The sequence below is a fragment of the Sphaerodactylus townsendi genome, linkage group LG01 (genome assembly GCF_021028975.2).
Source record: "Sphaerodactylus townsendi isolate TG3544 linkage group LG01, MPM_Stown_v2.3, whole genome shotgun sequence".
Taxonomy (NCBI): Eukaryota; Metazoa; Chordata; class Lepidosauria; order Squamata; family Sphaerodactylidae; genus Sphaerodactylus; species Sphaerodactylus townsendi.
This window is the reverse complement of record NC_059425.1, coordinates 134,351,080-134,375,599: the sequence shown is the minus strand read 5'-3', so window position 1 is coordinate 134,375,599 and position 24,520 is coordinate 134,351,080. Positions and strand designations below refer to the sequence as shown.

The 24,520-nt window shown below is 41.9% G+C and overlaps 1 protein-coding gene across 4 annotated transcripts in view; it reads right to left on the bottom strand.

Annotated features, from left to right (window-relative positions):
* RNGTT (RNA guanylyltransferase and 5'-phosphatase) overlaps positions 1 to 19,338 on the bottom strand; it is a 182,591-nt gene extending 163,253 nt beyond the window's left edge. Inside the window, exons 1-5 of one of the 4 annotated variants that reach the window (XM_048494656.1) lie at positions 19,134 to 19,338; positions 14,631 to 14,740; positions 12,281 to 12,384; positions 12,110 to 12,198; positions 5,362 to 5,437 (exon numbers count right to left, since the gene is read on the bottom strand). In XM_048494656.1, the coding sequence (XP_048350613.1) occupies positions 5,362 to 5,437; positions 12,110 to 12,198; positions 12,281 to 12,384; positions 14,631 to 14,740; positions 19,134 to 19,197 (443 nt within the window). In that variant the 5' untranslated portion in view covers positions 19,198 to 19,338. The remainder of the gene's footprint in view (positions 1 to 5,361; positions 5,438 to 12,109; positions 12,199 to 12,280; positions 12,385 to 14,630; positions 14,741 to 19,133) is intronic. The other 3 variants (XM_048494639.1, XM_048494647.1, XM_048494630.1) reach the window with 3 other exon arrangements.
* Between the last annotated feature and the right edge of the window lie 5,182 nt (positions 19,339 to 24,520).

Here is a 24,520-nt window from a genome sequence, read left to right as displayed (position 1 = left end):
TAAGAGATTTCATCACCTCATAAGAAAATAAAAGTTTTCAAAAAATATAATCATGGAACTTAGCAAGAAAAAGGCCCAAAGAAAAGGGTAGCCAAGCCTCAAAGAAAGGCATAGAATACTCCCACTTGTGCCTGCATGAACAAGTGTCTAATTCCACATCTGGAGGTTTTTCACTAATTTCAGCAAACTACATTCAGAAAAGTCTGAAATCATGTCTGTAGTGTTTGGTGTATTAGGCTTAGACTTTCTAGTGAATATTTTTGGATTTGAATTCCCATCTTGGGCCAGTGACTCTCACTTTCAGGCCTAGCCTACTCAAAAACAAAATATATGAGATAACTCTATTCCTATATAGCACCATGAGCTCTCCTTGCAAGAAAGGTGAAATATAAATGTAAAGAATGAAGGCAATTAATGCTTTGTCCAAAGAAGATCTCCAAGACAGTCACTTGCATCTCAAGTTAAAGTATCTTAAAAATAATATGTCAGGAACAACTGTTTCAGACTGCCGGTAAGAATAGGGAAAACTAAGCCATATGGACCAAAGGCAGAATTGTTACATAAGAAGTTTCTCAACTTGTGACTACAGGACAAGAGTGCTCTGGCCAACAGAAATGCTGCTAGAAACACAAATCAACATCACCAATAGGCAGATGATATCATAAGTCGCTGAAATAAACTCTTAATAACCATACAGTATAAAGGTGTAGAATAGGGAAATTCCAGTAGCTCATTCATCATTCAATCATTCAACAGGGACTCATGGAGTTTTGAAAAATATTCATCACAGAATTACATTTTATATCTTTTCTTTAATTTGTTTTCATTTTTATAGCTATAAACTGACAGAAAAAGTTAAAAACCATAGCAAAACATTACAATTACTGGCATATCAAATGATAAAGAAAAAAGAATATAACATGTAATATGTTACTAACAGTAGATAGTACTAAAAGAATGAACATTAAGTAGTGATTTTCATAATAATTCTAACATAAAATCATAAAATATCCTTTTAAGAATTTGACCAAACTGATAAAAGATGTTAAACAATATTATAAGATTAATCATAGTAAAACACTATAGAAAAAAGGCTTGCAGTATTGATCACTATAATAAGATTTAAAAAATATTTCCCAAGTATTGAAAATTAAATTCACATGACATTATTATCTATCCAAAGTACATTTAAACATTCCCCTCTGCTTTTTGCCATCTTTTTCCTTGAGAATTTAATCTCCATATGTCATGAAATCATTATTTTTTCCCACATTCTTATCATAGTATGCCTAAATGGGAGACATTAATGGGATACTGGAGGACTAATTCTTTTTCAGATAGATTCTCAAATTCTAATGATCCATCTCTGATTACATGGATTTAATTTAGCACTGTATTTTTACTGATTTTTATCCCATACTGATTTTTATCCCATGTACACCTTCTTTAAAATCTGCCATTTCTAATTTTATTACACTTTGCCCTGAGTTTCTAATTCAATTCACAATCCAAACAAGGCCAGCTGCTTAAAAATAGAGTTTAATATTTGGGTACAGCAAGTCCTTCTCTCTTTTCCTCATCTTGTAAAATCAAAAAAAAATTTTTTGCCATCTATATATATAAAAATCTATCAGTGCATTTTTCTGCTGACAGGTAATCTCCCAAACTACTGGACTGATTGCTTTGAAATTTTCACACAACGTTGCATTCACGTGCGGCCAGGTTTCCATACTGTTTCCACACCTCCTGTTGTGTACATGTCACAACTGTGCCCGTTATTGTGTACATGCCACACCTGTGACAGTTGGAACCACAGTTCTGTTCCGCAACAGCGCCATCTGCTGGCCGTCAAAGCAACACCCTCTGATACAAGGAAAACAACCATGGCTTCCTTAAAAACCGCTGCCATCTGGAGTGAAACGGAGGGGGCCCGCCATCTGGACATGGCCCACCCACCCTAGCGGACGAAGGGGAAGGTGAGGGAGGGTCCAGGGGTTTGCTGGACCAAACGCTCTGAAATTTGAACACAACGTAGCTCATGCCTCCCAGCGTGTTTTCAGCTAGGTAATTCGCCTGTAAGGGAAGGGAGTGAAAGGCACAGGTCCAGCCACCTGGACATGGCCCATCCACCCTAGCAGAGGAAGGAGAACATTAGGGATGGATGGGTAGGGTTGCCATGCAAGGGAACGGGAGAGAACGAGGGGAGCGAGGGGCCCCTTGCCCCTCCCCTCCCTTGCAAGCATTGTGCAATGACACATGTTCAAACCATTCACTTCCCCTTTTCTTTCTTTTCCACTTCACCAGACTTAGCCACAGCAACGTGTGGCTGGGCCCGCTAGTTACATATAAACATATTTCTACCATTCCTTCAAAGTATTTTCCTGTATATAAACTTGTAACATTTGAAATTAAAAAAAAATTATTTTGGCAATACATTCATTTTTATTGTAGAAATCCTTCCTTGCCATGAAATTTTTAGCTTAGACCATTTCTGCAGATCCTCTTATTTCACCCTTGTTACTTCATAATTATCTTTAAAATAGTGTATTATTTGTCCAGTCAAACATTACAAAATATTTAACTGGGTTCAATGCTACTACACATCCTGTAATCCTTCTCTTCCTGCTCTGTTAAATTTTAAAAAATTATTTTTTGTGTTTTTCCTACTGGTTTTATAACACAAAGAAGATCTAAATTGTCCAATTTGTTCTATTATATACTGCATTGACAAATGGGAATTTGCAATTGTCAGTACCGTATATACTGCATTGACAAATGGGAATTTGCAATTGTCAGTACCGTAACAGTACCGCTTAACTTTTCATTTTGAATTCTTCTCCGTCCACTTTCAATCCTTTAATTCTAGGGTCTTGTCTGATCTTAGTGGCCAACACCTCTAGTGCATGATTTACTCTTCTGACAAGAGAACTGATCCCTCTCTGACACAACCTGGTCTGGTCACCATGCCACAGGAGAGGCCAGGCACGGGGTCCTGGCCAGGGCCTGGCAACCTCCCTCACATGATGAAACAGTGAGCACCCAGGGACAAGGGATACCCTATATCAGGGGTCCCCAAACTACGGCCCGGGGGCCAGATGTGGCCCCCTGAAGGCATTTATCCGGCCCGCCAGGCATGGCAGCGATTGCTCCATTCATGTGCAGTGGGGGCTCGAGGGAGAGGAGGAACTGGCCCCAACGGCCGTTGATTGCAGTTACATGATGGCACCCCCAAATCTCCATGCATTTTCTGACCCAGAGTTGGAAACCTTACATGTGGCAACGCCTGCTCCGCCCTTCCCTCTCGGCTACTCCATGTGTTGCTCTCAGGCTTTCTGTTCCGCCTCACTCCCATTGGCATCAGCCAGGCTGGCGAATCGCTCACTGGCTGCTAGGGAGGAAAGAACCCAGGAAGATACCTGATCCTGGGTTAGATGGAATGCTTCATTGGGAAAGTTCTGCTTTTTTTTTTTTTACAGGGGAAGGTATTTCACAGCCTCCCCAACAATATTTGGAGCCCACCCTGTACTTGACATACTTTGGTCACTGTTCTAAAAATAGACCATGACAGAAAGGCTGAAAGGTGAAATCAAACATTTTACCATCATTTGTGCATAGGAATTTGTCCATAGTTTTTTTTAGTCCGGCCCTCCAACAGTCTGAGGGACAGTGAACTGGCCCCCTGTTTAAAAAGTTTGGGGACCCCTGCCCTATATCCTCATGGCGTTATGCCCCTGCATGGTATTGCTTAGCATTTCTACACTGGCAGTCCCAGGGTACATCGGTTTTGTGACATGTCAAAAATCTGTCCATGCATAAATTATGCAATCATAGCTTGCAAGAAACAATATAGGAAAACAATTTTCAGATAACAGAAACATCTCCTCTCAATGGTATAACAAACATACCTAGGAGCTAAAAAGTACCAATAGAAAATAAAAACTTGAAATATGATAAACATAAAACCCACTGAAACAGTTCTCAAAGTGATTTTATTAGAAAAGAATACTGCAGTGTGGACACAGTAAATTCACGAAGAACCAAGTCAAAACAAATCTACCGTAAATTAGGTACGAAGGACCCACATAGCCAAATTACTCCTGCCAAGCAACTTGGATGAAGAGCATATCAAAGATCAGTTTCTCATTTTCTTCTTTAAAGGAATGGGTAAAAGCAGTTCCTACCAGTCTGTTTCCAATTTAATTAATATAGCTGGTCGTCCCTAAGCAGCCACCGAGCACTTTTTCCTTACTCCAGAATCACATTACTTGCAGCCAAGCATGCCATGGGAAAGAAAGAAGTGACTCACCACTACACAAGTAACCATCAGGCTCAGCATGAGTTTCAGCTTAAGTGCAAAAAGGGGATCAGGGAACTTAAAGATGAGCATAAACTGAGCACAATATACCTTGCTGCAGAAAGCTACTCTAGAGCACCTTCAAAAACCTCAAGCTGTAAGGAAAATATAATTAATTTTTTCCTAAAAACACAAACACAATTCTATTTTTTCCTGAAAACAATTTCAGTTACATGGATCGCACACTTGACTACTTAATCCACCTAATGTCCCCTGTAAATGATGCCACAAACAAATCACATGTCCACTAATCCTCAAATGCATACAAGTTGCCATAAAAACATGACTGCGTATTCAGAACAGACTCAACTAGCTGGCAAAAATCACACATCCCACTTAATCCCAAAAGATCCTTGAGCAGCCAAGAACACTCTAGTCCACTGCCATGGTTCCATGAAGGAACAGAAAGCCTGCTCCCTAGAAAAGCCAACATTAACCATTTGAACCACTCTCAATAAGGATCAGTTCTTTTTAGCTGGAGAGGAAAACCAACTCCAAAGATTTTACAATGGTGGGGAGAAAGGCCTAACAGATCTTTCTTTCTTTTCTTCTTCTTTAAGACTGCCCATAGTAGCACAGCAAGCTACAGGCTCTTTTGTTTAGAAACAGCATGTGAAAAGTAAAGGGTTAAATGTTATACACCCTCTTCCTTTTCTGCATGGCTGTGAACAGAAACACAGCTACACACATGCACAATTTACCTTTAATGGAGATACCTGAGCACTAGCAAATCTGTTTTGACCCGTAGTCTTCATCCATTGAAATCAGCAATTTACTGCATGAGTTATAATACAACTCATTATACTGTTCAGTATTCCTATTTTGTCATGTTCTTCAGGATGGGAGGGTATCACAAAACACAACTATGCCAACTTATGGGTAACAAGAAATAATTAGCATTCCTATAAACTGCAGGACACTTTAAACTGAAACTTTTAGATTAAACCATCCCTCAACTATATTTAGCCAATTTAACACCACAATTTTAAAAAATGGAGTAATATTACCTCCAATCCAACTTTTCAACCAGAAAGGCACAGATAAGAAAACCAGTGCGATTGAAACCATGTGTACAGTGGACACCTAGAAAACAAAAACAAAAATATAACTGGAGTTAGAGGTTCTTTATAACTACTAATGCTTTCTGTTGTTAACATCTAGGTCTCAAGCAGAGGTAAGGAATCCTCAGTTGTTGGAAGTTTCACATCCCCACACAGGTTCCCCAACATATTTGGATCAGGAGCCCTGTGCTGGAAGAGGTTAGAGGAAGAATTGGATTGGGTAATCATCTTCTTGATTAATGAAGCACCGCATTTCCTTACCAGAGGCAGAAATTAAACCTACATCTATTGACAGCAGCATGTCTCAAGAACGAAAGCTTCTAGCACCCCCTAGTGCCCCCACTGAGCCCTAATAACTGTGAAGATGCTGGTGTCTCCTCCACAGCAACTAAGAGAGCAACAGAAGCAAAGGGAAACTATGCCCTGCTCTGGCACAAGCCACGTGCCCAGGTTATTTAGTGACCCAACTCAACTCTAAGCCTTCTTCCAGCCTGTTATACTCACATCGTGTTACCCTGGCTCCTTTACAGCTTTCTCTCTTATGGCCCAGTATGTCTCTCTTTCTTCCTATCTCATCACAATACCAGGCACATGATAGCCACCGCAGTCTCATTATCTGCACTTGCTATGCGATGAAAAGAAGAAAGGGAGAGGCTAAATGTAAGATTTCCCACCAGCAGTTTTTGACAGATTTGTTCTGAAGCACAGGAAGGCAGGGAGGCAGCAGGGAACAATGTTTTCCAGATAAGGAGCACCTGCTAGTTTACCATATTCCTTTTGAATTATTTCTATCAAAGATTTCCACTCTGGTCTGTACATTCTCTGATAAAATCTCATTGGCTTGCCACAACAATTACTAGTTAACTGATATATGAATGTCAACTGTTAACTGATATATGAATGTCATTGTTCTATGGTAAACGTTTGAAGAAAGACCTAGGAAAAAATCACTGTTTAAAACAATGTTATTAATCTTTCTAGTTTTTATGTTGCAATCAAATGCATGCAAAGATGGGTCATTTAAAATTCTCAACATAGTTGATGACTTCAACTTTACTTTGTTTTTCTTTAAGTGCACTTATACATTAACAACTGCTTTAAGAAAATTCTGAAAGTAGATTTGAGGAGTATCTTCTGCAGTATAAAGGAAGAAATTAAAACATCAGAGGCATCTTATTCCTGTGGTAATAGCTCCATCTAGCGGCTAAAGACAAATCTGAAAAGATGGTTCTTGATAAACATATAGCAGAACCAGGAGACATATACTGCACCCTTTTCTATTTAAAACGTATAAATTAAAGCACAATGGCTGAATAGTGATATTTTCTTTAACACCAGGGATAATTATTCTAAACAGCAATTAGCAAAAACAAGTGTTTTGTTCAAAACTGGTATCACATTTGCCTACAGGCCTTTCAGTCTGATTTCTACTGTTTGCTTCACTTTGCTCAAAAACAATTTGGCCTGACATTCAAATGCAGCTTCATTTACTGAGTTGCATTCAGAGGTTCCATTCCCCAACCCACATAAATGCATTAGCCAAGCTTTATCATTATTGTCATTATTATGTTATTTATAGCCCACCATTCTCCCTGACACTCAAGGTGGATTAATAAAGTACAAACAATAGGACACACAGCAAGCAAAACAATATGGTTTGAGGACTACAGAAATCTGCAACAGAAACCTCTAACAGAGCTGAAATAACATCTATTAGCAGAAACATTACAAATTCATTCACCAGAGTTGATCCAGCAGTGTCGCCTAGTGGCTGGAATATTTCACTACTCTAAAGCCTTTCTGACCTGACCTAGATAGCCCCAGGCTAGCCTGATCTCGTCAGGTCATAGAATCATAGAGTTGGAAGAGGCCACAAGGGCCATCTAGTCCAACCCCCTGCCACACAGGAATACACAAAGCACTCCTGACAGACAGCCATCCAGCCCTATTTAAAAACCTCCAAAGAAGGAGATTCCACCACATCCTGAGGCCATGTATTCCACTGCTGAACAGCGCTTAATCAGAAACTGAGCAGGGTCAGCTCTGGTTAGAATTTGGACAGGAAACCCCCAAGGAATATTAGGAGGGAGACACAGAGGCAGACAATGGCAAACCATCTCCCAACATCGCTTGCACTGAAAACTTTCTGGGGTCTCCATAAATCAGCTGTGACTTGACAGCACACACAAACACACAAAACCTTACTAGGCAGTTTCATTAAGGCCTTATGAGTTCAATTGGGGGGGGGGGGGCAGAGGATCAGTAAGGAAATAACCCAGACTGAGGCTCAAATTCCAGGCAACATTCATAGACTGAAAACCTTTTAAGTTTTTAAAAAGGCAAGAGATATCTATATTAACATGTAGACAACTTAGTACTTGATAATTGTGATTCATAATTCAATATTTTACTAGGACGCTCTCTGAAAGCTAAACAAAATAATTCCTCTTTTAATATTACTGGCACGTCTGCAGATATACCAGGCAAGATTTTTACACAGAAAGCAGGAGTAAAAAGCTCTGTGATGCTACCATAAGTTGAATTTAGAAGTTTTTTTATTTTTTTATTTTTATTTATTTATTCAATCTGATAGACCGCCCTACCCCCGAAGGGCTCAGTTATATTTATTCCAATGCATGTGACAAAAAGCACAGACACTTCAGTTCTTAATTCGCAGCGTAATAAACAGACATGTCAAGTTCTTTGCAAATAATATTGGCACACACATAGGATCAATAATGTATTCAAATGTCAATAATGTATTCAAGTATCAATACATCGGAACATAGGATAGTGAACCACAGCTCTACAGAGTCATCGTCATACTCTTTTTTACAAGGGCTGCTGATGGGGAGAGTGCTGAGGGTACAAAATTCCCCGGGCCAAGTGAAATTGAAATCATCCTGAATTCAGACAAACCCATTTAGTTTGTCAAAGGCTTTCACAGCCAAATTCAACTGGTTGTGATGGGTTTTCCGGGTTGTGTGGCCTTGGTCTGGTAGATCTTGTTCCTAATGTTTCGCCTGCATCTGTGGCTGGCTTCTTCAGAGGTGTATCACAGAGAGAAGTATGTTACACACTGTGTCTAGTGAGATGCACTCAATCACACCTTTGCATAGCAAGTTCCACCCAAACACTTATTGATTGGTTCCTCACCCTGGGACATGGACAATATATACCCCAATATATACCCCTTCTCACTAGACCAGGGGTAGGGAATCTGCGGCTCTCCAGATGTTCAGGAACTACAATTCCCATCAGCCTCTGTCAGCATGGCCAATTGGCCATGCTGGTAGGGGCTGATGGGAATTGTAGTTCCTGAACATCTGGAGAGCCGCAGGTTCCCTACCCCTGCACTAGACGTAGTGTGTAAGGAGAAGGAAGATTTATGGTGGTGAGAAGGAAGATGTATGTTTCCCTTCCATCTCCTCTGCTAGAGGAAGACCTGGTTTTACAGGCAGATCCCAGCAGATCTGATTACAAGAGAACTACATGTTTCTCATTTCATCAGGAACGTGGGGCAGGGCGGGGAGCAAGCTGGTAAACGGCTTTCAGGACCAGCCAATTTTTTTTATTTCTGTCTATCTTTCCCTCTTTCTTTAAAACAGATCTCAAAGTCTAAAGAGAGGATATTAATGGCAAAGAAACTGTTTTGATCTTTTATGTACTGACAGTGGTATAGAGAGTTGAAAAAGGGAGCTTGAAGTTGCGGAGATAAGGATTAAAGATCTTCTTTCAACCTGTAATATATGGATACTTTTGTACGTACTCTCAGCAATTATCGTTAATGGCCAGTCTCCCAAATAAATAAAGTGGAAGTCAAAGGCTGCAAAACAGGAAAATTTGTATTAGTATCTTAGAAAATATAGAAGAGATTAAGAAAAGACAGTGGCCACTTTCTTGTTCCCACAGAGAAGAGGGAAGTACTCTTTAAAAATAGACCAATTTTTTCTCTCTTCTGAAGTTCCCTTTCTTCCCTTTTTCCTACCACTCCCCTTTGGTGTCAGAGTAAACTTTGCTTACGCTTCACAACTACAACAACTATGGTGAGTAGAACTTTTGTGACTATTTGACAATAGTTGTCCATACTGGGAATTTGCAAAGATGGTCAAGGAATATAGATTCGCTGCCAGCCCACATCAACTTTATGATACCATTGAAGAACATAGAATTTGTGTCTGTGTGAGGAAGTGTCTCTTAAATAAAAAAGAAACAAAAAGAAGTGTGGTATAATCATTGTTGTCAAAAGGAACACCATCAATTTATTGCTCGGTCACTTGTACAGACCATCTCTGCGGAGGAAAAGCAACATGTTTTCTACATGGTCAGACTGGAAAAATACACTTGACGAGATAAAACTTCTCTGGGAAAATGCTGAATGCTGCCGAAACAATACAATTTTTTTGCATTACAGGATGTTTTTACGCTTCAGAACCAGCCACAGAACAAGCATCAAGGCTTGGAAGTCCATGTGCCATTCTTGAAATATATGACAGAAAGTTGTTTGACATTCTAAACCATAGGTTTAGAATACTGGCAGGGGATGATGGGAACTGTAGTCCATAACATCTGGAGGGCCGCGAGTTTGACACCTGTGTTCTAAACAAAAAAGCAATCCTGCAGTATGGGAAAATGGCAAGCAACAGGTCCAGGTGATTGGACTGGAAGAAATATGTGAGCTGTATTGAAGACATAATTTGAATAATTGGGATGGGCAGCACCTGCAGAATATCTGCACATACATTTGCAAATTCCAGTTCCTCACACTCCCATGCTTGCTTTGACATTATTCTGCACAGAAAAAAGAAAACTGAATGGCAAGTTCTCCTTGATGGACTCACAGCCCCATCCAAAGGGTGAATCCAGCATTGGAGGCAATACAGGGACACACCAGTAGATTGGCTTTTCCCGGGGAACTTGTCCCAGCAGAGAGGCGGATTTGTGGATAAGAGGCCTAATATTGATGAGATATTCCAAATAAATTCAAATTTTGCATTTAAGAATTAACTGCCACTGGATATTCTGGTCAGATTTTCGCACAAGAAAACACAAGACACCATATTAAATAAACACAGATAATTGCAATTTAGAGTGCCAGGGAAGAAAGTGCAGATCTGTGAGATTTGCCCACCAGTCTTTTGAAGGAAAAGGAAGATTTGGTTTTTTAAGACAAATTTTACAAATGAAAGAAATAAGGTATCACTGGAGAATTGCATTTGGTTTGGATGTTGCATTTCCTGTGAGTAAAATAGTCACTACAGTAACAGTACCTGTATATACTCGAGTATAAGTCAACCCGAATATAAGTCAAGGCACCTAATTTTGCCCCAAAAACCTGGGTAATCTTACTCTCGAGTATAAGTCTACGGTGGGAAATGCAGCAGCCAGCTTCCCCTGCCCACTTCCATCCAAGGCCCCACAGGGTCTCCGATGGAGGTGGGCAGTTCCTGCTCCTCACTCTCCCAGCCATGGCAGCTAGAACAAGGCTTCTACAAGGTTTTGACAGCCCCCTCGCTTCCCGCCATGGCAGGGGGAGCAAGGCAGAGGCATAGGAAGAAGAACCAGAGCCCAGGGCAAAATGGTGCCCAGGCCTGTCCGCAGCAGCCCCCCGCCCCCGATATGAGGCCACACTGCCCCCCCCCATATGAGGCCACACACCCTACCAGGCTGAGAATGAGTGCAAGTGCTCCAGAAACCCTGGCTACACAGAACCATGCTGGCTCTATATTTTAATAAAGGTGGTTTTTTTAGCAGGCAGGTCCTGCCTTTGGGCTATCTTTAAAGTTATGGTGAGTATTTTTAAAATTATAATTTTTACCTGCAATGTAGGTTTAATATGTTGTTGTTGCCCTGAGCCCTTTTGGGATGGTCAAAGTATAAAACTAAAATTAAAAATGAATTTTTAAAAAAATTTACAGCATACCCATGAGCCTTTGCTGAATATGCAAATTATTAATACTTGTTCCTGGGTTCATCATATAATGGACATTCCAGAACACAATGCACTAAATCTTCTTCCCTGCCACACCCACAAGTGCAATTTTCACTTGCCCCTCCTTCTTTAGAGTACAGTGCCATGCACATTGCCGTAGGAATAGAATGAAATCTTAAATTAACTACTTCTAGGCATGCACAGACTGCCTATCCCTCAGCATTAAAGAACTGCAGTCTTCTTTCTTCCCACACACTTAAAGATACATAGGAAGCAGTGGGACCACTGAATAATATTTTCAAACTCCTCAGTAAAACTGCGGATAAGATAACTACATGCCCTGTACCTTTTCTTAAGAATAGAAGAAGAGTCTTACTAAAATACACCAGAAGTTTCTTTAATCCAGTGTCCCATTTCCCATGCTAGCTAGAGGCTTCAAGGAATTGAACTTGCCAGGAATAAAGTGGGACTCCATCTTACTCTTGATTTCTTGATTTCATTTACAAGATACTAACAGGAATACTTAATTGATTTGAAAAGAAGACACTGTGATAGCAACTACTTTACCTTGAGATACAAAGCTAGTATGCTGAATAAATGTGGGTCTTACATAAACTGAATTGGCAATACCAATCAAAATATTTATGCTCAACCAAAAGCAACAAGCATGGATATATCAGGGGTCAGAGATGTGAATCATAGGGGTTAAGGAACACATAGGAGACAGAAGGAAGTCAAAAGAGATTCATTCAAGTCACATACCTATAAGATCGGTTGGGTTCTTATTACTAAAATGTTCACATACACGAATGAATGTTTCTGTGTTCTCAACTGTGGGACATTCCCCATGCCTGGAAAAACAAAAAGGCCAATGTTTTAAAATGCCTTTTTAAAAAGCCTCACAAAGGAAATTCATGAGTCCAATCCACTCACCCTTTACACTGCAGTTTTATGTATCCAATGCTCTCCTTCTCAATATCATTCCTGTCATAGAACCTAGTGGTGTTTGTCAGATCAACCAGCAACCCCATCTTGACCTGCAAGCAATAAAATAAACTTTTTAAACAAAATGTACACATACACTTCTTTCCTAGGCCAACTGTTCAGCAAAAGAACTAGGACAGACTTATGTACTTCCCCCACCCCCCTCTCAACCCCCAATTAATACTAACATTTAATATGGTAAATATAAGCATATTTATCCAAGTTCAGCAAGTGTCCTTATGATTTCACCTAAGTAACTGATAGACACAAACTCTGATAGATGAACACAAACTCTGCCAGTCTGCCCTGTCAAACTCTTGTCAGATTCAGGAAAACAGGCCAGGAAGAAGAAAAAGAAAACCAGACAGACTGGGAAATACAACTATCTGGACTCCTTGAAGAAAGATAAACTTATAAACCAAATTGATACAATCAGTAGAGACACCACAGAAGAAATGCAAAGAAACCAGTATATCTGACTAGGCAGACACAGGAGATTTCATGCTGTGCTTACGGGTTCTTATCTCCCAGAGTAACAGAAGATTCACACTTTTCCAAAATCATGCAGATGCCAGCATAACGTTCATTTGAATCCATACAGAAAAATTGATAAGGATGGAGTAGTATAGCAGTACAATTTTTTTAAATGTCCATTAAGTCATAATAATTTGCACCCTGCCAATTCTCTTATTTTCATACTGGCCACATGATCAATGCAATTCACCAAGTCACAATACAAATCATACAATTTTCAGTAAAAACATAAAAAATAATTAAAAATATCATATTATAGGTCAGAGTATAATAGAACCATTCAGCTTCAAGCCAGCTGCGGAGAAAGGTCCATATGTGTTCTCTCCTTAAATACCATAGAAAGATAATCAACTACAGAAAAAGTGACTTTGGAATTTTGATCAGCCAGCAAAAACTGGGTAAGTTTCAGGGGCCATATTAAACATCTAGATCAGGGGTAAAATTGGCCATGCTGACAGAGGCTGATGGGAATTGTAGTTCATGAACATCTGGAGAGCCGCAGGTTCCCTACCCCTGATCTAGATAAATCATTATGTATTCAGCAATCCAGTAGTACATGAGTTATGGAATTAGGGATGTTAGCTCCAAATATGCATTATCTTATGGATTGAGCTCCACTGGCATCTCCCTGTCAATACTGAAGAAGGGAAAACATTCAGCTTTGGCATCATAAAAGCTTGAGGTTGCAATGGTGGGGTTAATTTGAAAAGCTAATTAGCCTCAATTGTCGAGAAACTGAGAGCCCCTGAAACGCATAAGTTCAGTTTATGAGACTTCAATAACTGTCTTTCGTGGTCTTCGAGTCTTCGTGCTAATTCTGGCAAGATGTACAACTCAGTGAGCTAAGTGTGATACCAATTGGACTAATTGTATAGTAAACTACTTCTGACCATCATGAAAGGTAAGTATCGGCTAACATAAATAACATTAAACTGTTCAGTTTAGCTCTGAAGTAGATCTTTAACCAAAATTGAATTGTTGCCAGGTTTTCATTTCTAGCAATTGCTGGCCAATTTTACTACAAGGAGTTGTGCAGTTAATGGACTTCAGGCCTCCTAATATCTGGCATTTTAAAAATGCTTGCGTTCGCTCAATTTCGATGTTTTTCAGAGTTGCAGAGTCTCTTTGGTGTTAAATATGTGCAATGTGGCCGACACTAATTGGTTTCCTCTGTGATAGAAAAATTGTGCAATCACAGATGATGTGCTCTTCACCAAAGGGATCATGCAGGATCTATGGGTTGTCCACAGAAGATTATATTGAAACTTTAGACCAAGATACTTAAAATATTTCACTTGTTCACTTTGAGTGCATCCAATTCTCCATTTCAATGGGCTCCAGCTCTTGGAGAAGATGATAACTTTTGATGTCTCATAATTAATACATAAGGAGCTGGACTGGCAATATAAAAGCAACGCTTGCAAGTAGAGCTTAAGTCCAACTTAGGTACAAGATAGAATGGCTGTGTCATCTGCACACAGGTGTAAAACACTTCCCCAGTTTAGGAGAGCGACCATAAATTTCCCATAGGTATGGAGCTAAATCATTTAAGTATAAATTAAAAGGATGAGGCACCAACACACAATCTTGTTTTATGCCTTTTATTATTGGAATTTTAGAGATCAGATGGCTATCTATGTTGCATTTTACTTGGCAGGATGTCGCAGAATACAATTTCCTTATCTACATCCTCCATAACTGTTAGGCACAAAAATAGCTAATACTTGCATGGTAAAGGAACATGTTTTCAGGTTTCTACCCTTACCTTAAGGCTCTTTAGATAGTTGGACAGCATACTGGGATGGAAACGACACTCGTCAGCAACTTGATCATCATATTTTGACCCTAACATTGTCTTCAAAGGTAAAAATTTTCCTATTTGACGACAAATTGAAAAGTTATTTTTGAAACATATATATGATCATGAATACATGCAGACAAGACATCTGTTAAAATCCTGAACTAAAAAGATAAAACCATTGCCAAGTTTGCTAGGATTCATTTCAGTTTAGGCCTGTCAAAGCACTTGCATTAAAACAAAACAAAAGGAGCATCAAGTCTTCCTTGAGAAAGACTTTTTAAAAAATATATATGCTTCCCTATCATATGAAAATGGTCTGTGAGCAACAAATCCCACAAGAATGATTAAACTAAAGAGAATAATCTGATCACCTCCTGGGTGCCTATATAAGCTGCCTGAAGTCTTTTAAGGGAAGAAACAGAACACATCCACTACAAGAACTGGCAGTCCTTTTATGAGCAATTTTATGAGTTATTATGAGTTATTTTATTTGTTTTATTTTTCTTCCTCGGGCTATTTTTCTTCCTTCCCCTTGAGGGGGTTAGCACTGATATTTTCTTCGCCAAATAGCTCGATTTAGGGCACTTTCAAGGGTAAGGTTGACAGCATGCATGTCTTCAGCAATGCTGTCCATCCACCGTTTCTTTTGTCATCTGTGTGGGCGGTGGCCTCCAGGCTCAAAGTTTAGGGCTGTTTTCATTTTTTGTTATTAAATTTAATACCCGCTCTTCCCAGCCTAGGGGCCAGACTCAAAGTGGCTAACAAATGAAAAAATATATTAATAGAAAAAAAATCATAAGTTAAAAACAAGATCCAGATATTAAAATACTACCACAAATTTCAATTATTTATTTAAATGATATAAAGTGCCAACAAACTTCCACATGCAATCAGTTAAAACCCTCTTATCCCACTAATTATATTTATATCAGATCTGGGGAAAGAGGTGGATTTGGGAGCCCAGTAGAGCTTAGAAGAAAACAGTCGCTGGCCTCAACCAAAAGCCTGGTGGAACATCTCTGTTCCAGTGAAACTGAACTAAGTCCTGCAGGGCCCTGGGCCCATCAGATTCAGGCCAGGTCTGAAAAAGTCCTGGCCTTGGTCAAAGTCAATCAGACATTCTTGGGGCCAGGGACCACTCAGAGGTTACTGCCAGCAGAGTGTAATGTTCGCCAGAGACAATGCCAGGAGAGGCCGTCCGGTAGATAAGATGGTCCTAGACCACTCAAGTCTTTAAAGATTAAAACCAGAACCTTGAACATGATCCTTAAATGACCTTTAAGGCCATTCACGGCTTGGGACCATCGTATCTTCGAGACCGCATCACCCCATATGTCCCTAGGCGGCCTCTTCGATCAGCGGAGGCCAACCTACTGGTGGTCCCTGGCCCCTCGGCAATGCGGCTGGCCTCCACACGGGCCAGGACCTTTACAGCCCTGGCCCCGGCCTGGTGGAACGCTCTCCCTCCAGCTGTCCGGGCCCTGCGGGACCTTGGAGAGTTCCGCGGGGCCTGCAAGACGGAGCTGTTCCGCCGGGCCTTCGGAGGATCCAGCCGCCAATAGTGCCCCGCTTTTGGCCTCTGACACCTAGGCCGTAATTACATCATTGGGACTCACCATGCCCCCTCCACCATGGGGTGGGAGGGTTTTATTTATTGATGCTGGACGCCACACTGCACTTTGAATCTTAACTTAAACTTAGATTTGGGTTTTAAATTGTAAATGTATTAGGAGTTTTACTGCTGCTTTTAAATGCTATTTAATACATTGTTTTAAATGTTGTACACCGCCCAGAGCCCCCAGGGGATGGGGCGGTATAAAAATCGAACAAAATAAATAAATAAAATAAATAAAATTCAACCTTTAACCAATGCAACTGGCGAAGCACAGGTCAAATATCTACTCTTACTTGCTGCTGCATTCTGGACCAGTCGTAGCTTCTGGAGCAGTCAAGTAGCATGAGTTACAGTAATCTAGCCTGGAGATGACCATGGCATGGACCAATGTGGCTAGGTCCAAACATAGTAGGTAAGGGACAAACTGTTCAGCCTGGTGAAGGTTGGAAAAACCCACCTTGATTGTATGTGCACCTTGGACCTCCATCAACAAGGTGAACTTCAAGGTCACACCCAGGTATTTGACAGAAGCAGCAGGTGTTTAGAGCCACTCTAATATTGGCAGTTGGAAACTCCCCTCCAGTTCCTCTCAGCTAAGCCACAAGACCTATGTCTTCAATGGATTTAGTTCCAATCTGCTGTTTCATCCATTCTACTATGTCCTCCAGATACCTAGTCAGATTATCATGGACAGCGGCCAGCTGGCCCTCAATAAACAGAAAAGGCTGTGTGTCATCAGCATATTAATGGCAACCCAACCAAAAACTCCAGACCAGTTGAGCCAGGAGTTGCATGTAGATGTTAAATAACATTGGCAATAGGATTGCCCCTGCGGTACCCTGCAAAGCAAAGGCCACCACTGGGACATAGCCTCACCAAATGCCAGCCGCTGTCCTTGACCTTGGACAAACAAGGTCAGCCACTGTAAGGCTGTTTCCCAAATTCGATACTGGGTGGTAGTTGTCTGGATCAAATTGATCCAGAGCTTTTTTAAAAAGGGCAGACTGACAGCCTCCCCATGAAGACCCCCAATTTGAGGACAGATCGACAGTTTCCAACAGGGTTTGCCAGACCTCATCGCCACCAACTTTAACCAACCACAATGGGCACGGATCAACTGAACAGGTGGTAGGGTTTACAGCTCCAAGTACTTTGTCCACATCGGCTTGGGAGAGCAGATTGAAATGGCCCAGTATAGGACCTGAATTTACTTATGATGCATGGCTACAATGAAATCAAATGCGGTTTTAAATGAATTAGGCAAGTACACTGACATCTGCATAGGACAGAAAAAGCACTACAACAGATATCATTTTTATCATCTTCTGGTTGACAGCTTGATCGATATGACTTTGGTTACTCAGTAGTAAAGACAAGACAGATTGGAAATGTCCCATGGGATCTTGATCTATTATTACTTAATGTTTACCAGGTACAGGACCTGGCACTGAAGCATTTTCATGGTTTAACCGTTACTTCACTAGGAACATTTTACACGCACATTAGAAATAACATTCAGGATCAAACCAGCTGCATTAATAATTACCAATATTTGGGGTCAAAGGGGAATGCTTCCACAAGACAGACTGGTTTGTACCTTGAAGTCCAACTCAATGCCTTGAGCATGGACCATTACTCAGTCATTCTATTAGCTGGGCAGGCACATCCAGCAAACTACAAGGATTTCAGTGATCATGCTGCTTTGCATAATTATTAGATTGTTAATGGTGGGGTAGTGCAATTTCCTTAGTGGGCTATGTGAATACAGTACATGGATGGAAGGGGTGATGACTTGTGGCATGCGTTCATTTCTTCCTTTTTCTAGTTCTGGAAAATTCAGCGGAAAGGTAGATAAACTCAGAATATCTTGGCACCAATACCCAAGAAAGATGGTAAGGGACTTCCTGGTGAACACTCATCTCAGGACAGATTGATACACCATGTTAATGGCTAGTTTGCATATTTGAACAAACCATCACCACTGCAGATGGCTTGTGATGCTACAGCATCTCAAGACATATCATTAAAAACAATATGATGGTCAGTCTTCTAGATCCCAAAGCCCAAGCAAATCAAACATACACCACTATTCTTTTCTGCACATTTTTTCTATATAAAATCTGCCTCTCAATTGGAAAACTGCAAAGAAAACATTACCCACATTTTTAAAAAGTAAACAAGGCACAGTGATGGGAAGGAGTTATGTCAAATGAAGTTCAGTAAGTGTGAAGTAATGCAAATGGAATAACAGTCCTTGCAATAAATATACACATATGGGGTCTAAACCTTTAGCAATTAAAAAGCAAAGACATTAGGGATCAGGGTGGAGGGCCTGATGAAATTGCCTACTCAGTGTGCAGCAGTCACACTGTGATTTCTGCACTGAGAACAGAGAAGGGATTGGGGGAGGGGGCTTCCATAACGATGGTAATTCCAAATGCAGTGGCAGCATAGGCCAACATCAGAAAAGATGCTGAAAATCTAGAAGTGCAGAAAAGAACAATCAAATCACCTAAGAGATCGGAAAGCATACACCACGTGGGAAGAAGATCCCAAAGATCTGTTTATACGTCAGCTTCTCTCCTCGAGAAACTCACGATGATATACCCGGCTTTTCCCTCACAGCCCATTTCATCCTCATAACAATCACCCCAGGTTGAAAGAGAATGAATGATCATCACTAGTCATCCAGTAAACTCCAGGGTTGAATGGGGATTTGGATTCGGGTTTCCAGATCCTAACCCTACAGGATAACCGATACATTGCGGAGATCTGATAAGCAATTCCCCACTGAAAGCCCAACTATCCTACTCTGTCCTTTCCTCTTCCCTGACTACCCCGCCACAGCTGACCTGCCACGGGTTGCCCACGCCTCGGACAGTGCAGCCACCGGGGCGGGATCTTGTTGAAGGACATCGTGGGGCCGGTGATCACAAGGACTCGCAGCACAGAGCAGGACACGAAGCTCCAGAAGTCACCAGCCCAGGCATCTGTCTCGCAGCCCTCAGCAACGCCGCCAAACCACAATGCACCGCGCTGGAGAGGAACCGGTTCCGCTTCCGCGATTCCACTAACATCCCCGGTCCGCCAACACCAGGAGGGCGGGGCCTCTAGTCTCTATGGCTTAACACAGGCAAGCGTCATGAATCGCTCCTTGGGCGCTAGGGCGGAGGGAGTTTCTTGCTTGTTTGAGGCATCTCCATTTTTGCGTGACTAAGGAAGCTGGAAGATTGTGCGTTTGCTAGCAGACGCGTAGCGTGGAAGCACTTCTGTGTTTTATTGACTGCTAGCTTTGTGTGGACGGGTAATGGAAATGGAACTGTACTTAATGTTTCTTCAACCTGAGCAGTGTTTTGCGCGTAGGAATCTTTTGCTGCACCGCCGTCTCTGTTGACTCTGGTAGCCTTGTTACTGCAGAAACGAAAAAGTTCTGTGACCCTTCAAAAATGAACTCTGGGTTGTGAATAAGAGTTCGTGAGCTGCAGCCCGGTTCCCCCGCCCCGATGCATGAAACGAATTCTTCATCAAGTTCTGCCGATACATGCGGGGAGGGGATTGCGAACTATGAGGTTAAAAGGCCATGAAATACACACTTGAGTGTGTAATGATTTCAGGCGACATACCTTGCGCTATGGACGAAAGACGTCCGCTGGGAATACCTGGGTAACTGTGTAGTCCTTGTCTCTTTACATCGGAAGGATTGAGCAGGTTCTTAAAGCCTCTGTTAGAGGCTTGTAAAGAAGCGGCTGTCTTTTACCCCCAACCCCAGTGGGAAAGGTAGAGATCATGGGAAAGGGTGGTGATTTGTTTGTTTTTCCACTCCACTCTACAATAGGAGGATATTACCAAACAGGCCATAAACCACTGTCTGCTACCCCTTCTCTGCTTCACCTATGGGGATAGTAGCATTGGACTACATTCAGGGATGCTGTCATTCTTCCTTTCCTCTCATCCTTGCACAAAATGCAGTTGCAAAACAATTTGTAATCAAAAGACACCACCATTCTCACACAAGAAGACCTAAGTTTTTAAATAGTACAAAGAGTTTTATTTTGGTTTTGGCTCCTGGAAAGGGGGAAGGAGCAGGAAGAAGCTATATCCTGATAAATCATCCCTGTAAAAATAAAATCTTGAATTTCTACCTTGTCTCATATAAGCAGCAGCTATTACTTTTACTGCTCTGAATGCAGGAAAAGTCTTCCTCAGCTCATTTCCTATCTCTGTGCTAAAATGATTCAAAAGAAAGCCGGTATCAACTTCAACCTCACGAGCAAAGAGAAGTTCCAGTGTACAGCAAAATGTCAACACTGGCCTTCTGCATATTAGCTGGGTAGCTGTTTGGGCCTGTGTTGTCAGTTCAGCCCACTGCTGCATAATGACATTTTGTCAACTTTCCCTTGGGAAAGTTGCATTGTGATCCTCGTCATACATATCACAAATAGTCCCATTGAATTAAGTGGGACTTGTTTTTATATAAACCTGCTTTAGGCTCCATAGCATCTGTTTATAATTTGCATGTGCCAAACATATGGATATGTAAAGCTCCAGGTGGTTTTCTTCAAATGCAGTAAGTAGGCAGCAGTGTGGTAAATGGAGTACAATGTAGGTAAACGTAAGGTGATGCACAGTGGAAGAAAAACCCCAATTTCAATTATAGGCTTTTGGGATCAGAACTTGCTGAGACTTGTGGGGATGGGGAGAGACCTTGGAGTTGTGGGTAGTTCAATGAAAATGTCAGAACAACAGTGAAATAGGCATGTTCTACACTGGAAATTATTAGAAAGAGGTTGAAAATAAAATGGCCAATATTATAATGCCCTATGGTAATATTATAATTCCTTTGTATAGATCTACGGTATGGCCTCTGTTGGAATTCTGTGTTAAAATACAGAAGAGGACAACCAAAATTATTATAGTGTTGGAACTACCTTTCTTGTGAGGAAAGACTGAAGAATCTGGGACTTTTCAGTTTAGAAAAGAAATGAGTAAAGAAGAACATGATAGCAGTTTAGATAATTATACACAGGGTGCTGCTGACATATAAAATTATATAATGTATAATTAAATAAAATTATACATAGGGTGTTGACAAAGAAAACTTTTTCTCCCTTTCCCAAAATATTAGAACTTGAGGCTATCCAATGAAGTTGATGGGCTGTAGATTCAGGATGGACAAAAGGAAATACTTTTTTACCCAACAAATGATTAACATGTTGAGTTCACTGCCAGAGGATGTAGACAAGGCAATAGGCATAGACTGCTTGAAAAGGCAACTAGATAAATTCATGGAGGATAGGTCTGTCAATGACAAATGGGAACCTCCTGAGCCACTAAACCACTGAGACCACTCAAAATAGGCATATGTCTTTAATCTCTCATGAATCTCAAAATTGCCCATCAAGTTGTAATCCCTTTAAATATGGCCTTAAAAGGCAGCAGTTAAAGTCTATCACCTGTGATCTTCAGAGCACAAATAATTCATGGAAGAAATTACTTCTTATGCAAAGTGTGTTCACACCTATTAAAGCTTCTGTAATGGACAATACAGATTATAATCAAAACACACCCCAGCACCTTGGTACAGTACTCCTGTGTACGTTAAGTGCCATAAAGTTGCTTCCAATTTATGGCAACCCTATGAATAATATCCTCCAAAATAATGACATAAAACATTGGTAGCGTAGCTTTCAAAGCAAACAGCAAGCAAAGAGATGAAAAAGTATTGCTGATAAGAACTGGCTGGAAGAGTCCAACAGCTTCGAAATGCCTAAGATAGCAGACTGAAAAAAAGGTAGAGAGAGTAATAAGAATGAGAGTGAGAATGTTGAAGGGCAGTTATACAAAACTACTAGTCAGGTGACATAAGCAGACCAGTCACACTCTAACACTAATTAACAAAGTCAGTTTGGTGCAAAGTCATTGATGCTATCAGGTGCAAATACTTGAAAGGGATTGTTGAAGTCCTAACTATGAAGGAAATATCATACAGCTGGGGAGTGACCTTTAGCAAAAGCAGCTACAAACACATTAGGAGAAAATAAAAAAGACAATTTCTCCACACAGGGAGATGAGAGCCAAACTGGGGCAAGGGAGATGAATGGAAATAAGGATGGGAAACAGATTCAAGCTTAGTGCTAGAAGATGAGGGGAAAGAACTATGTTAGTATATGACAGACCGTTGCTTCTGCTATAAGAGAGATTTGCTTGAAGATGCCTGAAGCTAAATAAGGATGAACGTGGAGAATATCTGGAAGGGAAACTACACGAGGACTCTACGTACATTGCAAGGAATGCAGGAACAGCAAGTCACAAATATATTCTTATGTAGATGTGTTTGTTTCACATTTGCCCTTTCCTAGGACGAATGTATTTTGTTACCATTTTATTGCATAATGTTACTGGGTGATGGACCCACTTATACTACGGAGATTATTTACATTTTGAGTCACAGATCTGCTGAAGGCAGCTCACCTCAGTTGCATGAAGAGTCTGAATATCAGTGTTGTGCTTTGGCTGACAATGATGTCCTGTAGTCGACCCACGCGGTCAGCGTAAGAACGAGACGAGACGCGGAGATAACATCTGGTGGAGATCGCCAGCAGCGGGAGACCGGAGGTCCGTGTTCCTAGCGAGTCTCCCGTCTGCCGGTTCCTGGCACCTTTTATTGTTACTCTATCGGGGGCGTGTGGGAGGGAGGACTGGGGGGAGTTCCGGGAGAGCGGGAGGTCGGGAGATCATCATGTGATGCATGATCTCATCTGGCTAATGCAGCGGAGAGGAGCTGCGACGCTGCCTGGAGCTCAATCCTCACCTGGGGCAAGACCATTGTCCCTGCGCCGTGACGGAGCCAGACAGTTCACTCTAATTCGTGACTCCCATGGGGATGAGGAGTGGGGTGCCACGCGACCGCAAGGCCGCGAGGTCGTTACGCCCCAACGTTTACTACGGCACTGCTGGGTCGGCAGTGCACTACTGTACCCTCCTCCTTTTTTTACATTTTAGAAAACTGCAAATGTAAACGCTTAAGGGCTGCATTTAAAGGACGCTTGTCTCCCACGCCATCAAGTTGGCTGCTGCTTGTGCAACATTAGAACTTGGTTGCGTGCGGAAACGGGGGTTTCTACACACGCGGCGCTAACATAGACACTCTGATTGAACGTAAACAAGATCCGATAACAAGGCACACAATTAAACCAATGCAGAGCTGTTAATGAAATTCAACCATCCTCCCGGCAGCCAGCCCCAGGTGGCTGACCACCAATGGGGCAAAACATCATACTTCAGATTAGATACAACTTCTTGCAGCTCACGCACTTTCATGTGGATCAACTGAGAATTATCAGAAAGATTAAAACAACACATATTAGCGATTCTCACAACCTTGGTGATGTAACAACAACAAATAATCAATGGCGCACGATTGTTCATGGGGCCTTTGAAAGTTCCTGCTGCCTCGGAGGCCAGGGCATCCAGAGCGTGGAGGTAGAGTTGATGGATTCTCAGATAATAACAGGCCAGCCAATATCTTAGCATTGTATAAAGCGAAGTCCGGGACTCCCACTCAGGGAAGTTATGGTGGAGACTTAACCCGCTTCGAGAGGTGGCGACCGCCGTCCGGCCAAGAGGGGTCGAAGGCAGGGCGGAGCGGGCGGCGGCGGCGTCCGGCTCCCGGGTGGAGCCTGGGGTAGGACAATGGTGAGGCGACCGAGGCAGCAAAGAGTTATTCCGCAGGGAGTCGGGCGGATGTAGTTAAACGCCCTCTCCCCGCAGGTCCAGAACCAGCCCCTGGGGAGCAGGATGTTCCGAACACGGGGAATGTCCTCCATGTGTGCAGTTCCAACTGGCCGAGCCGACGAATGGGCCCGGTCGGTTCTCGCTCGGGTTGGCGCCGTGATGCGGGCGCAGGTGTTGGACTCGCGTGGTTAGCGCACCGCCTTGGTGACAAGGAAAGAGCCAGCCGGAGGGTTTGGACGACGGGTCCCCAGTCGGCCATATAGAATATCTGATGGATGAGGCATTCATGAAGGCTCAGCCCAGACCGCTTAGAAGTTCCTCCGGTGCTTTGCAGACGGGAGCAGGCAGGAGCTCAGCAGGCTCCCGACCCCAGGTACTGGCCCAGGCAGAAAGATGAGACGTTGGCAGCGGCAGCAAACTGCTCCCAGATGTTGGTCTGGTGAAAGCTTGCCAGGGGTACGATCGCCATCGGCAGGAGGCATAGCAGGCAAAGGATGGTGGTCGC